The sequence below is a fragment of the Sceloporus occidentalis genome, unplaced genomic scaffold (genome assembly GCF_023333645.1).
Source record: "Sceloporus occidentalis isolate IW3139 unplaced genomic scaffold, rSceOcc1.0.p SCAF_51, whole genome shotgun sequence".
NCBI lineage: Eukaryota > Metazoa > Chordata > Lepidosauria > Squamata > Phrynosomatidae > Sceloporus > Sceloporus occidentalis.
This window is the reverse complement of record NW_028317031.1, coordinates 1,832,176-1,850,000: the sequence shown is the minus strand read 5'-3', so window position 1 is coordinate 1,850,000 and position 17,825 is coordinate 1,832,176. Positions and strand designations below refer to the sequence as shown.

The 17,825-nt window shown below is 43.4% G+C and overlaps 1 protein-coding gene across 1 annotated transcript in view; it reads right to left on the bottom strand.

Moving 5' to 3' along the window:
• LOC149288418 (tyrosine-protein kinase ABL2-like) overlaps positions 1 to 16,998 on the bottom strand; it is an 18,523-nt gene extending 1,525 nt beyond the window's left edge. The window contains exons 1-10 of the mRNA XM_089491628.1: positions 16,809 to 16,998; positions 4,610 to 4,780; positions 3,715 to 4,010; positions 3,078 to 3,350; positions 2,236 to 2,320; positions 1,969 to 2,146; positions 1,507 to 1,691; positions 720 to 872; positions 524 to 613; positions 220 to 393 (exon numbers count right to left, since the gene is read on the bottom strand). Coding sequence (XP_089347754.1) covers positions 220 to 393; positions 524 to 613; positions 720 to 872; positions 1,507 to 1,691; positions 1,969 to 2,146; positions 2,236 to 2,320; positions 3,078 to 3,350; positions 3,715 to 4,010; positions 4,610 to 4,780; positions 16,809 to 16,998 — 1,795 coding nt within the window. The remainder of the gene's footprint in view (positions 1 to 219; positions 394 to 523; positions 614 to 719; positions 873 to 1,506; positions 1,692 to 1,968; positions 2,147 to 2,235; positions 2,321 to 3,077; positions 3,351 to 3,714; positions 4,011 to 4,609; positions 4,781 to 16,808) is intronic.
• Between the last annotated feature and the right edge of the window lie 827 nt (positions 16,999 to 17,825).

Here is a 17,825-nt window from a genome sequence, read left to right as displayed (position 1 = left end):
AGTAAAAACAGTTTAGTAAAGCAATCCCGTACCGCAATGAACAAAACAGCACAACAGCACAACAGCACACAAAATCTTGATTCAACTTGGTAGCACATTTTATCAAACACAGGCGGTATTACCGTTCTAGTAAAACTCTTAAGACAAAATAGAAATAATGGTTTCAGTACACCAATAAGAACCCGATTAGGTGATATCAGAAGCACAGGCGCCAATTACCTGGTGTAGTACTAGAGGTTGAGTTATCAGACGAGTCCCCTGTGCCTTCAATGTTCTCTTTATTCTCGGCTTTCTTCTTCAAAGTGCGTGATTTGGAGGGAAGCATGGGGAGGCGAGTCTGGTAGGACACGCCTGAAGAGGAGGCAGCTGTGCGACCAAGTTCCTCTGCTACCTCTGCAGGAGGAGTGACATGGTCAGTAAAGCGATCTGTGCACGAGTGCAGTTAAAGAAATGGAAGACACATGACCAGGTGTTCCTTGCATCAGCTCACAGAAATGCACAAACAAACCTATAAAGAGCTCACCTTCATTAATGTTGGAGTCATGGAACATGGTCTCAAAAGCTTGGTGAGTCTCTGAGAAGGATGGTCTGTCTGCAGGATTCCACTGCCAACCTGGTGGGAAAGAGACGCAGAAAGGAGAATGAGACAACAGTAAGTGGAACTATCCTTCATGTCCACTGCTCTATTAGATAATGGTGAAGAACATCTTGTTACTCACATGCACGCATTAGCTCGTACACCTTTGGAGGACAGCCCTCAGGCTGCTCCATGCGATAACCCTTCTCCAACAAATCATATACTTGTGACAGGTCAATGCCGGGATATGGCGACATGCCGTAGGTTGCAATTTCCCACAGCAGCACACCAAAAGCTGCAACAAATGGAAAGCTAGTCATTAGAACCAAATTTTAGTTTTGGCACAAAGCATTGCAGTCATTAATTTATAAGAAAGGCTTAAAGTGACAGACAACGATAAACAGGGGCGCAAGGGAGGCAAAGAGTGAGGAGATAAGAAAGTTAGAGAGGGACTGAGTATGTATGTGTTTGCATGAGTGCATATGTACATTAGAGAACGTCAAATAGTTTTATTGCAGAAAAGTGTCGACTTTTATAGCGAAGCATTACAAGTAGCACAGCTGTCAGTTCTCAAGCCCATAGCTGGATATCAGTGACGCTCGTCACATCACAAATCCTAATCCTGCACACTGCTGGTGTCCCAAACAGCTGGGGAGGACTGTTTTTATTTTTAACTTTAGTCTAATTGCTTTAGACCCCACCGAAAATTGGGGAAAAAAAGCCAGCTAAACACCCTCCTGCATCGTAGGATGGAGACAATTTTACAAACATCTGCAGTACTGACTCACACTGTATGCCTAACCTTTGTTACCCTGACGTTTGATGCATATTGATTACGTTTTTTAATTCTATTAAAATCAACCTATACGGAAATGAACAAATATTGAATTTAATTTGTGCACATTTTTTGCCCATATATACTCTCTTACCCCAGACGTCAGATTTAATAGAGAAGGTGTTATATGCAAGGCTCTCGGGAGCAGTCCATTTAATAGGGAACTTTGCGCCAGCGTGAGCAGTGTACGTATCTCCAGTCATAAGGCGACTTAGTCCAAAATCTGCCACTTTTACCACATGATTTTCCCCCACCAAGCAGTTCCTAGCAGCCAGATCCCTAAAAAGAGATGACAATCAATTGCACAACTTGTCATAACAAGGAATCCTCCAAATTAAGAGTGTATATGAAGGAACATTGAACATCTCAGGCCTGAACAGTCCCAACACACACTGGATCACAATGGTCTTGGGGAAATAATATGCCTTGTTTTATGGGGGCAATCACCATCTCATTCTCCAAAATCACATTGCCCTGACTGCGCTTTCATTTGTTTAAAGTCATTCATCGGTCTAACGTGACCAGGAAAACAGAGGCCAAGACAGGGCAAGCTCACCGGTGGATGAAGTTCTTTCTCTCCAGATACTCCATGGCAGAGGAGATTTGTGTGGCCATATAAAGCAGCACCACGGCAGTCACTTCTTCCCTGTTACACTCTCGCAGATAGTCTAGCAAGTTTCCAAAGTGCATGTATTCTGTAACAATGTAAAACGGTGGCTCCAATGTGCAGACACCTACGGGATAGAAGGAATGGAAAGGAGTGGATTAGTTTGCTCTTCCCCTGAATGCATTTAATATATACTTTTTGCTTCCGCTTACATACCAAGCAGCTGGACCAGGTTTGGATGTTTGATCTCTTTCATAACAGCTGCCTCCTTGAGAAATTCCTCCACCTCCATTGTGTCTTCCTGCAAAAGAACAAAAACGATGACATGCAATCATCTGAAGATCATCATCCCTTAGATCAGCGTCGTTCAGATTTTCATATGGCTACATAATATCACAATGAGTTTATTCACCCAACATAGGGTTGTGCTTTTAACTCGTCACTATTCATTAAAAGGGCCAAACACCAGCAAGTTTGTCCACCATGAAAGGATGAGTTGGCCCTGCATAATCCAATTCAAAAGGAGACTGATTTAACTACACATTATGCAGGGCCAACCAACCTCTTCCTATAGTAGAAGTTAACTGGGTTTGACAACATTAAATAATTTTTACCAATAGAATTTGGAATTTGCTAGAGGGCCACCATTTGGACGGCAGTGCTGTCAATTGTGAACCTGAGAGCATCTTCCTTTCAGTCTTGTTAATCAGTGTCGTGCCAAAGCGTAACATTCACATAAACTCTCTGCATTATATAAATTATTTCTGTACAGAGAGTATTCCTTTCAAATGACAGCAGTCATATTTGTAATACCCCCATTTAGCCTGAATCCCCACAAATGTTCTGTTGTGTAACACTGATTTATTAGTAACCATGGCCCATTCAGCCAACCGATTTTCTATTTAGTAGAGGAATCCCTTACAAATATGTAATGAAAATTCCATGGAAGGTTATATATAGAGAATATAAAGAAAAAGATGTCAACCTATACTTTTGATGTATTCTAAACATAAAATACAATAATCACTAGACACTGCAGTGTAACCGTATTGTCTTACCTTTAGTGTTTTGACAGCCACCGTGAGGTTGTATTTCTTCCAAACCCCCACATACACTTCTCCGTACTGTCCCCCTCCTAACTTGTGCTTCATGGTAATATCTGTGCGTTCCATTTCCCACTTGTCATGGATGGGGGACACTCCGTAAACTGTGGGCTTATTGCACTTGGGTGCTGGGTAGTGTAAGATGGTAACGAGCCCATCGGCCACAGTGGAGTGATGGTGGACTAGCTCAGCCAGCGTATTGAAACGGCTTTCAGCGGTGACATAGACCTGAGCGGAAGAAAGCCATGTCAGTCAAGTCAAATCTTTTTCCTCATTAGCCTAAACGTCATGTAATTCTATTATGGATATCTTTTCACATAAGCAGGGTTATTTTAATACAAAGTCAGTATTTCTATTTAAAACGCAAAAACAAAGCCAAAATATGTACTTGGCTAATAAACGCAAAGCAAACATGGGATATTTGATTAAGAAAATCTGATCCCTAGAAGTCAGTGATCCTGGACAGTCCGAGGACAATGTCATCAGAAACCTACTTGCGTAATGACATCATCTTACACAAAGCTAAAAGATTGGGCAGAGGTACAAGGCACTGCTAAGAAATGGTAGCTACCACACACAGAGACTTCCTCACCTTGCCATCAGAGGCTGTATTGATGCGATAGTGGTAGACGCGGCCCTCATAACGCAGGGAGATGGAAAGTTGCCCGGGACTGCTTTCGCTCTCGCGCACCAGAAAGCTGCCGTTGATAAGGCTGCTAAGTAGGTACTCTGCAGCGCTGCGAGACACCGGCCCGTGGTACCACGAGTGCTTCTCCAGGCTGTTGACAGGGGTGATGTAATTACTGGGCACCCAGCCCTGGCCATTCTTAGAAAGAACTTCGCACCATTCCCCATTCTGGTTGTAGCAAAGCACACGCAACTTCTCTCCTGTGAGGTAACACGAGTATGCAATTCAACATTTAAATATTACATGAAATATTAAATACAATACAAGTAGTACTGCTGATTGGAAGCAAATAGCAAAACAGGGTGTATGCATCATTGACATCATTATGCATTAGAAGGTCACTCATCCCGACATAGTAAATATAGTGCGATTTATCAAAAGCCTTGGCACCCAATCAACTATGCGTCTTGCAGGAGACTGTCCCGGCATTTCATAATGAGTAGTAAACACAAGGCGTTTAGATTTAACAAATAAAACCTTTTGTGTACTTTAAAGCCAAGCACTTAAATTATAAAATGCATCATAGTAGACAAGCGCCAGGTTTGTAATCGCAAAATAGAAATAAAATGGCATTACTATAAACAAGCAAGGAAGGATAATATTTCTCACCCGAAGTCCATGCATACAAATGAACCATTACAGCATAGATTAATATCACAGTATCACCCTCCTATGATTTATATCCCCTCCTATGGATTCCATTCACATAAAGTGACAAAGATTTAAACATGGAAGGGGTTAGAAGATAAGTATTAGTACCTTGTGAAGATAAGCCCATCTTAATTACATACACACAAACCTTTGGTGATGCTAAGGGTGTTGTCCCCGCTGGCCACAAAGTCATACAGGGCAAGAAAGAGGTTGGGGTCACTCTCTGTGGCTCCAAGCAGGTTCTCCTTGGAGCTCCAGCGGATAGCATCATTGAGGGCTTGCGATTCCAAGTCACCTCCATAAGGACGGTGCAAAGCTTCTGGGAGAAAACAGAAGGCAAGGATTAATGAAATGACACAAACGTTTTCAGGGCTTGTAGTCTAAAGCTGCCATCAGGCTCAGTGAGTCTTCAAAAGAAACACAGTTTCATTGCGAAAAACAATTTTAATTATCCAGTCCACTCTGGCTGGCTGATGGTCATAGAAGTTATAGCCCACAGCAGCCAGATTGCATAGCCCCTTCATATGAATAAAGAAATTTAAAGATTAACGGGTATAGTCCTCTGAACAATATTGTAACAGTAATTTATCACAAAGTAATTCAATGTGAACAGAATGTCACTTAAAATACATGAACAATTAGATTGCCTTCCATAACAGTGATTTGCAGGGGGTTCTTAGCCATTAGAATTAAAAGGGCTTAAAGCCAACTGCTGCCTAAATCTAGGGTTAAACTTTTGCAGCCCTTAATCCCGTTGATTGACAGATGATAGAGAAACGTCCTGCAGTTAACGCAGGCACTCAAAAGGACTAAGGAGAACATGCCCAATACTTATAAGATTACTCCATGTGCCTTACCAAGGAAGCACAGATGCTGTGGGCGCAACACATAGTGTTCTATGTATATCAGAGAGGGGGTGTTTTTAATCCATGTTTGTACATGCTTCAGATAATAGCTATTGTGACCCATTTCTATAACTTCAAGAAACAGTCCAGGAATACACATCCCTCAGTACATTATCTGCCACGAAGCCAGGCTGGAGGGACACTAGGGCTCCAGACTGTAAGTCGGGGAATCCCCACCACGCGGATGATTCCTGGACTTAAAGAATAGACTGACGCCGTGCTGGAGCCAGGGTATCAGACGCAGGTGACAGAAATAAACTACTAGGAAAAGCAGTAAACAAGACCCCAGACTCCTTTACACAACCTCCAGACTATACTTATTCTCAATGACATCAACCATGTCGGGAGCTAAAAACAGATACAGCATGTGTCATTCTCCAAAATAATCAAGACGTTCTAGATTTCAATGAGCCAGACAACTCCTTTGGAATCCGAGCCTTTCCAGATAACAGCATGGCCACCATTCCAACACTCACAGTAGCCATCAGCATTATAATATACAGGGCACAAAAACTAAGAACTATGCCAGAAAATGCATCAGTGAGACTCCCCCCTCCGTGTACTTGTTGGATTAATATAACCGCCTCAAATGACTTCTAGAAAGTCTATAATAAAAAAATTATTAACAAGATCTTTAGCCATGGCTCCTTGCGTTTCTCTGCAGGCACGTAACTCTCGACATCTCTACAAACCTAATACTTCCAAGTGTATGGGGGATCGAGTGGGCTTCTAAGGTATTATCTTTTATGTACGCAGCGCTGCTTCGGTACATACATTCATTCAAAAGGTACAACAAAACCAGAATTCACTAGAATAGAAGATAACCCGGCTTGTAAGCTTACAACCTACCAGAGAAAAAATATAACCGACATACATCAAAGCAATACACCGTGCTCAGATTCCTAAAACACAATATGATTACGGCTATGTTGAAACCTTATAACATTAAGATAACACTCCCATGAGCTTCCCGAGTCACTCAACACCCCTAAAACTGTACCTGAGCCGAGGAACTCATGGCGCCCGGGGTCTCTGGCCCGCAATTGTGTGCGGATAATGTGCTCTTTGCCATTAAAGCTGCCAACAGACCCCAAGACAGGGCCAAGTAGCATGACCAACGTGGACGCAGGACAGCCAGCTGTGTGGCACGCACCAGATCTGCACCCGCCGGGGAGAACGAGGAGGAGGCATGGCAGAGGAATTTCTAGGGCCGGGCCGGGGGGGGGGCAGGTGGAGCCAGACGCAAAAGTTCGGAGTCAAGTTTCAAGTAGTGGCTTGTACCACCAGCTGGTGTATATTGATGTGCATTGGGAGGGTTTTTGAATCAACAGGAGCACAAAAAAGTGCTTAAAATCATCCTGTGGAAGCCAAAGAAGACATAATGGGCGCTTAAAGATACACCGGTGCGATGAGTTTTATCAAGTGATAAAATGCAGAACAAAAACAGGGCAAAGCCAACAGATCTTAAGGTCTTCATTCTCAATTTATCTAGGTTAATTATGTTGCCCTGCAAGATGTAATATCGATTTATAAAGAGCTAAAAAAAGCAGAATTATACATACACAGTACTATACAAAAGTTCAGTCATACGAAAAAAATGCTGTAAAGTAGGAATGCTATCAAAACGCAACGTGAGCGAACAGAAGAATATTCTAAATCAAATCAATATTTGGTGCGAACATCAAAAATATTGATTTGGTTTAGCTTTTTCTCCTGTTCACTCTTGCGTTTTGTTAAATAATAAACTATTAACACGTCTAGTTTTGAAAGCATTCTAATTTTACAGCATTTTTTCATACCTGCCTAACGCTATTGCATTATAGTGTGTGTGTTATTAGCAGTGGCCAGAACCCTTCATGTTGCTGCTTTATGTTGCCGCAGACACATTTGCCACATTGTGACAAGATGCAAATGAGCTAGGGGGGAAAAAAAACGCACCTCTAACTCCCCCCTAGTTATTATTAGGGGTAATTTAATCAGGAGCAGACATGGGGCAAGGGCGTCACAACTGTCAAGACTTTGCTGGGCTGAATAAATTAACCCTTCTGCACGTAAGTGTGATGGTCAGGAATGGCAACATTTTGTTTTTGGGTCATCCGCAGCGCTGTACAATTTATATATGTGGGGATTAACAATACATAACGCAAATACACTAACACATTCAGGACGGTACAGGGTTATGACATCTCACACTCTCTATACCAGACAGTATTTTCCATTCTGTTTTCCCTCTTACACAGTCTGGATGCAGATTTATTATTCCATCCCAGGCTTATACTAATCTGATATGGTAAAGAACTATCAGGAGTGCACAACTCCAGTCTGCAAGGCAGCAATTTTTGGTAAATTAAAATACATTAGAAAAGTTGTATTTTTTAGGAAACACAGAATTCTTGGCCCCATTTGTGACTCTTGAGGACTGAAGCTGTCCTGTTATATATGATGAGACGGCAGGTACTAATTAAAGAGTATTTTTGCCTGACACGTGCTGCTTTGTTATCTATACAAAGAGAGGGAAAGGTTTGGTTGGTGGCGCTCAGTGTTCCGGTGGGCTGTTATTTTGGAAGCCGGAGGAGAGATGCTTGGAAACGTTTCCGAGGACTTCCAGGCCCGGCTGTCAATCCTGTAAGCACCGCAGATCCTTCACCATTTGTCTGCTAGTACAGCAGAAGCTGGCCACATTTCCGGAAGAGACAGAGAACAGCTGACTTGGCACCATGGAGTAGAAAACTTGCGCATGCCGCTACTCTCTATTGCTCGGACTCCTGGCTTAGCACCAGCCAGCTGTCACTGGGCACATAGGCATGGAACAGCTGGCTAACACTGCAGCCATCATGGCAAGTAGGAGAAAATCCTGTACACTCCATTAAACACAGAAGGATAAGGAGCCAAAAAGGGACGTTCTTCTAAAAGAAACAAACTAGGAGTTAGATGACAGCAGTAAAGACTTCTGCGGCATTAATCCTTGATTGGTCCAGGGCTGAAATAATTTTTTTTTAAAAAAAGTACAATATCTATAATGCTTATCGAGTATCGTAAAAAAAATAGGTTTGTGTGATGTCTACAGCTGGCTTAGTACTTCAGGACCTTCCTTTACAACAGCTGGAGAGATATCTGTTCTCCAACACGTGTCATATTAAACATTATGACCCATGGGAGACGTGTTCGGGGGCTGTGCAGCACGTGATGTCTCGTACCCTAAGAGACGTTAGCAAGTTATAAGCACAGGCCAGCAAACTCAACAGAACATTGTGTACTCGTAATATTTTATAGGCTTGTTAAAAATGATATAACCATCACATGGAGAAACCCATGTGGTCTATTATGAGCATCCAAATACTGTACACGTTAGTCCGAGACCACGTCAGGCAGGTGTCAATGCCACAGCATGCCTGCATCTACACGCACATACATAATAGCTTGTTCCAATATGGCCGAGTAATAATATTGTTAGCGAGCGAGTGGGGGTAAGGGGAAGGCTGATGAAGGAATTGCTTTGCAGGGAACGTTAGAAGCTTACGACATGACACGGGTACGGACCAAAGCTAACTAATAAAAGGTCGTCCACATTGGATTCTCGCACTATAGTGATGTCAAAAGAGTAGAGGTTGTAACATTTTAACTTGTTATCCAACATGTACAATAGAGAATGAATGCAATAATGATGCAAGTGGCCTATGATAGCCATCGTATAAGTGTACACACCCTATAGTTCTCTCAGCTAAAGAATGCAGTGAAAATGTTAATGAGTTACACTAAGTATTAGTAAAGCATGGGAGCGGCAGGCCCTCCATGGAAGGAATCTCGCATGTTGCGTTATCAGACGCACGCGGTGACTGGGGCTCAAACTCGCATGGAATGCATGAGCTGTACATGCACCCAGTGAAGTGGCTGGCAAGCGGCCATGAAGGGTTTAAGGGTTGCCATGACAACGAGAGACTCCTACGATCACAACACGGGCAGTCCCTTACATGTCAGTAATTTCTTTTTGATGTTTGGCACACCATGATCCAGTCTACTCCGATATCCGCCACCCACCACAATACAGAAGATGGCGCTCTGCTACGCACACTACGGGTAACAATGCATCATCACAGTCACGCTTTTGGATTTTCTTCTCCTCTGCCGCCTCGTCTCTGTCATTTTTAAAGCACAACGTGGAAGCAACAGCCTTTTGTCTCCGAAGACTTCCCTTTCCCTTGGTTCTTGCGTGGAATTGCATTGCACTCAGTTTCCCATCCTCACAAAAGACAGCTGAGAAACATGAGCTGTAGGAAAGTCCTGCGTACGGATCAAGTGTCTGGAGACTAGCAGACTGCCCAATACTTGAAGAAAATTAGCAGTGATATATGGTGCAACATGCCGGTTAACACAAAGCATCACCGACTCCACTGCCAAAGCCATCAATCTAGGCAAACCATGTACGAAATACCAAAGTGCTGGCTTTATGATCATTTATGTCAAGAAAAACAACTAAATGTTTCAAATGTTGTGATACATAGTAAAATCCTGATGTATTAGAGAAATCAACCCCAGATAGACAGCTGAGATGGGGTTTTCCTCCTTGGTGAATTAATCTCTCCCATATACATATTCCAGCAGTTTTATGCATCATTCACACTCGTGCAGGGAATCTGTACATTAGGTCCGACAGGTGTGTAACTAAAAACTCTCTCATTCACAGCTATACAGACCAGAAGGGAATATTGTTAAATATACAATTACATTTAAGCAGAGGTTCCATCGCAACAAAACATCACCACAGAGCTAATAGAGACTTAGTGGGGTAAGAAGCTCATTCTCTCAATCGGTATCTTTGGTACATTGCAGTCTTTCACCCACTTCCATTACCAATGCACACGTAGCTTCCACTTTATCTTTTGGCCGCGGAGGCTGACAGCGCTCTCCTGCCAGTAAGCCAAAAAAGCCATTACATCTCTCTTAGACTCTTTGTACGTAGTCGAAAGTCTCTTAAACTGAAATTGCGGTTTCCATGCCTGGTATTTTGAGCTCTCACATGAAATATTAATTATCTCAACCACAGAACACTATAGTGACGCATGTTAAAAATAACTTGGTTACGAGTAGGCATGAGCTGGCCATGGGGCTAATGCCCACTGGGCCAGGGTCCGTTTCCCAACTGCAGAACACACTAGCCTTTTTAAAAGTATGTATAAAAGTGGCTATTAATATTAGCACACAGACACTAATCACAGATTATCAGCAGCATCTCCCATGTAGCCCTCACAGTGCTGGACTATAACAACCCACAACGGAAGCCCATACTACCTTCACTTAACATATTGTTCAATGTTATATTTTATTCATGCCTAGAGTGAAAAGGTTATAGGGGATGTATGCATTATTAAACAGAAATCATATGTTTTACTGTTTTACTATTCTGTGTGGTTATCCAATCTATTACAAATTGTATATTGTTGTTTAACTTGGTATTTTGTACTCTTTTTCTGCCACTCTATTTCTGTACATCACGGAATATGTTTAGTGTAATAGTTGTATTATTAGTAACAGCTGTAATTAGGGAGGGAGGGGAGGATGACATAAGGACGGGTTGGTGCTGTGATGTCACACCGGGGGCTGTAAAGATAGTTAGTCAATGAGAAGGAGATTGCGCAATGTGCGACTTGAACCGTGCGACATCTAAGCTAAAATACAAAGGCTGCTGGAAGACTGCAAACTTTGGATATTTACCCTACAGGGTCCCTGCTGTCATACGGAAAAGAACAAAAAAAGACAGGCAAAGAAGAAGGGGTTAACCCCAAATGATGGTGGCTCGCATCACCAAATAGACCATTATACTGATTCACTTGCCTATTGTAGTGTTTTGGTTTAGTGTATTGTAAACCGATATTTTAATATATATATAAAAAGCATACAAAGTGATCGGTGCAACATTTCAAAAGGTGTTTTCAAAGAAGCCATTCCCTGAGGGCAGGCGAGGAATACGTTCTCTTATAACAAGCTTCAGAATAAGAGGAAACGGCAACTGCCGCGGCAGGAAAACCCGAACCGTTCGGGAGGATCTGAACACATTAACCATTTCCTTGCAGCTATCAAAACAGCACACGGCCTTGCGAGCATCTCAAGGAAAAGGCTTAGCTTCACAGAGATCTGTATGCTGAGCCATTATTGATCTGTGTGGGAAAAAAAAAAATTGACAACGCCTGTCGGGAGTCACAACAAATAATGAACGCTACAGACTGCAATCAATGTATCAGAGCGAACACGCGGGGAGAGCGCTCCTCAATCAAGAGATGGTTTTTGGCCAACTACGTCTATTTCTGGGGTACAGATACGGGTTCAACCGCACATACACAGAGTATAACAATAAGACACAATATTAACCCCTTCTTTACTTAGGGCATTTTGTATCCGGAAACCTCAGGCTTTTAAAAAAATAAAGCTTTCCTTGAGATGTATAGTCTGACATTCACTATAAATAATACATTCAAATAATGAAAATACCGTATTTTTCGCTCTATAAGACGCACCTGCTGATTTTAGAGGAGAAAAAAAAGGAAAAAATATTTTGAGCTAAAAAATGGGCTAAAATATTTATTACAATAACTGAATAAGCTATGAACACAGTAAGACACACACAGTAAGACACACACAGACACAGTGAGACACACACACACAGTAAGACACACACAGTAAGACCTCCCTCCCTAACCCCCCCTTCTCAGGATCTCCCCTCTAACTCCCTAACCCCCCCTTCTCAGGATCTCCCCTCTAACTCCCTAACCCCCCCCCTTCTCAGGATCTCCCCTCTAACTCCCTAACCCCCCCCTTCTCAGGATCCCCCCCCCCGCCTCGGTCACTTACCTTAAACTCCTGTGTTGGAAGCGTGAGGCGTTTGTCTCGGGTGCCGGCGCTTCACTGCTGAGCGCCGGCGTCTGACGTCATATGCCGGCGCCCAGCGTAAAGCGCCGGCACCCGAGACAAACGCTTCCAACACAGGAGTTGAAGCGCTGAGGCAGGCGGCGGTGGCGGCCGCCGCCAGCAAAGGATTCCTGTATATCTGTCAGGCAGGGGGGCCCGAGAGTTGCCGAGCGGTTGTCTTCAGCAACCGCTCGGCACCCCTTGGGCCCCCCTGACTGGCAGAAATCCAGGACTCCTCTGCTGGCGGCCGCCGCCGCCTGCCTCAGTTGCGACCCCGGATTTATCGGCGTATAACACGCAGGTAGGGTTTAAGCTCCGGATTTTAGTTAAAAAAGTGCGTGTTATACGCCGATAAATACGGTATATCGTTGCCCCCTCCCTCCCTGCGTGCGTGCATGCATGCATGCATGCATGCATCTATCTTCGCTCCATAAGACGCGGCTGATTTTTCATCCTACTTTGGGAGGAAAAAAACGGCGTCTTATGGAGCGAAAAATACGGTATTCAAAGAAAAAATTCCTATGATAATTTTCCATAAACTCACCCAGTTGACAAAAATACATTAATGTCTTGATTTTGCAAATACTCAAGATATTTGGGTTTAATGGGCTTTAAAGTTACGGGGTACAATCTGATTACTGTATGTGCCGAATGTACACGCTGATGGTGTCCTACATGGTTGCTTGGTTACGTGTTATGCTTGGCGCCTTTGCCCAAGCTTTTTTCTTTGGGCCTGGGTCTCTCCTCCTTTCGGTATCCCTCATGCTTAAATACTTTCATTAATACTGATTTACCTTAAAGTTATGGGGTACAGAACCGGACATGCCGATTCCATTTTCAAAATGGCACGACAAAAGTATATATTTATGGAGGGTATTTCGCTAGCAGCACCTGGGCATCTATGCAGCCATTTGGTCACCAATCTCTTTCCATGTTTCTTAAATTGTTTCTGCAGATTACATTCAACTGCAGGGAAACCCACCAAACTTCCCTTCATCATGCAAGATTTCCGGCGTGGGGAGGGCGAATGGTGGTTCCCTTTTCCATGAGCTGACATTTCCTATTGGCTGCTTGAAGCTGTCAATCAGCGTCGGGAAAGTGCTCCTGTGGAAATCAATGGCAAGACTGGGCTGCCAACAGGCCCTTTGTGTGCCGAGTTTACCAGAGCCAGTGCCGGAGTTGACTTGAATGTACATATGATGGCTGGCATGTCCTTCTAATCTCCTGAACTGTTTTGCAAGTAATTTGAATATAAACCTTGAACACAAAGTTCAATTTGAATACATATTGAAGAAATGCCTTCTTCCTGAATCTGCCAAATCCAAAGCATTGTGTATTTGATTTAAATCAAGTTCATCTTAAACAGAAAACTATCTTTAGCAAAGCCATCCTACCAACTTAACCATTATATTGGGTCAACGTAGATCTCATGCAGGAGCGGACCCCACAAGGACAAAATATTTAATCTAAATGCAATTAAGGTAAAAACCTCTGGCTTAGTAAATATGTCCCTATAATCAGCACTGAATATATTGGCTGAATGGACGACAATGCTCATAAACAGCTTCACTGGACCCGGCTCAGCTTGCCCTGTAGTCTGAACCAATGCTTTGACACATCCAGATCTGTGTAATACATTCATCAATTGTGTATTACAGCCATCGCAAAATCATTGTCACCGAGAGCGAGTTACTCCGGTAAACACCGGAATCTGTCCGCGTCCCTTTAATGTAACTGCTTAAAGACAAATCCATATCAGTTTTCTTCTGGCAGTAGAGCAGATTTTCTTGGAAGGCTATTTGAAATCTAATAGGACACGCATAAAACAAATCAGACAGACCACAGTTAATCTGGCCCCGTGGCTAAGTTTCAACAATAACTGCGTTTTACCGGTGCAATTACCCTATGCTTTCATCTAGAGCTTTGGGGTGGCTGTAAAACCAGACACCCACCTGGGTTTTTGTTTCTCATCCTGACATCAGAGACACCGGACTTGTTTCAAAGAACCAGTGAATCATTTCCAAAACCGCTGGGTGGAACAGGACAGAAGACAAGAAGAGCACAGGTGACAGTCCTAATCCCATCTCGGAGAAACATGATGTCTTCTATAGTTATCGAATAAAAATATCTGTACGGTACGCAAGGATTAGACCTCAAAAATTAAAGGCTTCTTATGTTTTCTGCCATTGTACAGCACACAGTTCTTCAAGGGTCTACAAAGGGGGTAAAATACTTAGTATTCTGAATTTGCCAGGTAACTCTGGTGTGTTACTCACCCCCAGGGCAGTCTAAGCACAGAACCCAAGAGAAGATCACAGAGGAACATAAACTGCCAAATTAAAGGCTACGGGAATTCCACAGCAATACCCATCAAGCAAATCCATTTTACGCTCCACTTTTACTTTGTAGCTAGCTTTTAAACACACTGCTTGACAGAGAAACATTAAACTTTAAAGGGTGAAGAAAACGCCAGGTTCAGCATGAAATTTAAAATGATATTCAAGTCCTTTGTTATGCTACTCCAACATAACATAAGCTGGAAATGAAGGGAAGTACGAGTGTGTGTGCACGGAGAGAGAGAGAGAGTGAGAGAGTGAGAGAGAGAGTGAGAGAGAATCAGTCCTTGGTCCCATTTGAGAATTAGAATAGCCATATGTCCCATGCATGTAATGTAATGTTACTCACTGGATATGTCTCACGCAAAATCATTTGGACACAGGGAAAACGTGCTTAATCATGACAACCGAGACACATTGGCTATTGTGTCAGAGTACATTGTGAACAAAGAAACGCAACTTACCTTCACTATATGTAATAAATTGTCTACAGTTAAAGTTACAATCCATACATTCAACTTCAGTGCAACGCTAAAGCAGAGGGCTCCATGGTTTTATTAACCATAATGACGCAGCCAGAGCAGGAGACTTCTGGAAGAAGGGATTAGTCGGCCCAGAGAAAGTCCCTTCAGTTTAACAGGGTGAGCTCAGCCTTTCTTGCAGAAGGTGGTCTCTTGGCCATTTATATAACAATTTCTAAGCTGCACACCAAATAGAAACCATACAAGTCACTAAATATATTAAACTATTTATCAAATAATGATATAATATACACAACAAAAACAAAAAGGCAGACCCTGTGCAAGATTTATTAGGACATAATAAATTCATCAAAGTAATACGGTCAACGCTTGCAAACACCAGCCTTACACTAAAAAAAACCACCACGAAGGCAACCATAGTGAACGCCACCTGAAAGGAGACTTACTGGGTTGGCTTAGCATCGCACAATGTGAACGGGGGCAGGGGGGTTCCTGAAAGACAAGCTCAGTCCTTCTCGCAGAAGCAACTAATCAGAGATGAGGTTTTGTAACACATGAAGAAAAACAGCGAGTTGAAATGTTGAACTTGCCAGCAAACTGCTAATTTATTGAATACACATTTATACTGGTCTGCAAAGTCACAGCACTCAATCATTGCCTAAGGGCAGTTACTGAGATGCATATCGGAGGAGCCTCCTGACTTTAGTGAATAGACCGCGTCAGTCAAGGCTGCTGTTGTAGTAGGTGCTGAAGCGTGAGTGTTCGGTACAGATTTACACGCAGGAACTTAATGCTTTTCTCCTTGAAAATGGGTGAGCGACGAGCAAGCAGTAGTGCCAGGAAACTGCACACACATTGCCTATGAGCTGGTGTAAGGTACCCTGTGGAAACATCAGCTCGCATTTTACCATAAAACGTGCTAATGACATCCAGAGCTAATCAGAGCTTCTAATGCCAAGCAAACAGATTGCGGTATTAGATTATTCCGATCATAACGATGTCCACATAAGATACAACCGAATACTCCGTTCCACCTCAAGCGAAGAATAAAGCGTCCCCTTACAAGGATTTGTGGGTAATTTCTACTTTATCCCCCTGCAAACGCCCATCTGGCAAATGAATGTCATTGAGTTTAAATCTATTTAATGTTTACCATACGTGTCATTTAAGAACACAATTTCATTCAAAACCTTATTTTGATTGGTTCTTTAAAACGGTTTTGCATCTGCTAAAAATGACAACTCACGTCTTCACATCAGAGCATCTTAGCAGAACGTCTAATGTACCTGACGAAATTCTCTAGGTTGTAAGCTTGCGAGCCGAGCTCACTTTACCTAAATTACCGCCAATTCTAGCTTTATCATATCCTTTGACTGTGAGAAGCGCTACGTAAATTGCTGCCATTATATAAAGATAACAACATTAATATTCACAACAATAACAAGCAATTGATTCCTCATCACGACGGCAAAAACTATATATTTTTTAAGACATTGCACAGACGTGATGATCCCCCGGCACATGGTATATTATGCATGGAGAACCCAGTGTATGATATGCTGCTTTCTGTCTCATACCCGATGCTGTTATTCTAATGCTGGCAGCTATCACAGGGATTTCTCCCTCCTTTGGGACACATATAGACCAGAGATCCATAAGGACTTCTGCGTGTCCACAATACATACCACTGGGTTCCATCCACCCGAGAACATTCCACTTACCGTGCTGAGTGAATATGTTGAATCCAGCTTCTGGGTTGGTCCTGCCGGTCCCCTCCCTCCTGCGGCTCCCTGCTCCCGTTCCAGCAGCCCCAGTGTGGCTGCTCGGTTTGGTCCCGGTGCCTCTGCTTCCCCTTTGTGGTTGTTGAGCTCCGGGTGCCTCACCTCCAACGCGGCCTACCTGCTGGCCCATCCCCGGCCTTTCTTCAGCTGCCTGTCAGCCACTGCAGCAGCAGCCGCCACCGGGATGGCCAAGGCAGGCCGGTCACATCCCTCCCGCAGCCAATACGATTAACTCCGTTTCTTCCACACGGGGATATCGTATACTTCCCCGGCTTATTCTGCGGGGTTTCCTGTTCCGTCACAGCTGGCCGACGGTTCACAAATCTCGGATTCAAGGGCCCTTATTCCGCGCTTCCACCGCAGCCCAGGCCGCCGCCATCTTAACCAGCGAGAAGCAACACAAAGCAACCAGAGCGCCCCCACTAACCAACAAGAAGTAGAAAGAGCGCCCCCTCCCTGTCTGTACAACGCCCTAAACACAGAATGTCTGCGCGGGTCGCCTGCTGTGGGCGCTTCTGTGGCACCAGGTTAGCCGGTTATTTGTTTACCTCTATGGGGACTCTACTCCACTATAACGCCTTACCAGAATTACCTTAATAATACGTTGTCAGAAATATTTTTCACCAAATATAGTTTTTGTTGGGAGAACTAATTATTGGGGTACAGAACTAAAACACTTGAAGACAGGGGGTTGGCGGGCTTGGGAGACAGCACGGAATGCCTCAGTCTTAATAGCTCAGCCAGACATTTTATGTCTATGGAAGGACAGACTTTACCATAAAGAATCAGGTCAGTGTGGTGGTTGAGCAGAGAAAGTCACCCAAAATATCACGTGACTGACAGCAATGGCCATCTCCTGGTCTGCAGATAGAGAAGGAATATTGGGACAAACTTAGTTGAAAATTAATGAATGCTTACCTACAGGGCCGGCCCAAGATATAATGCCGCCTGGGGTGA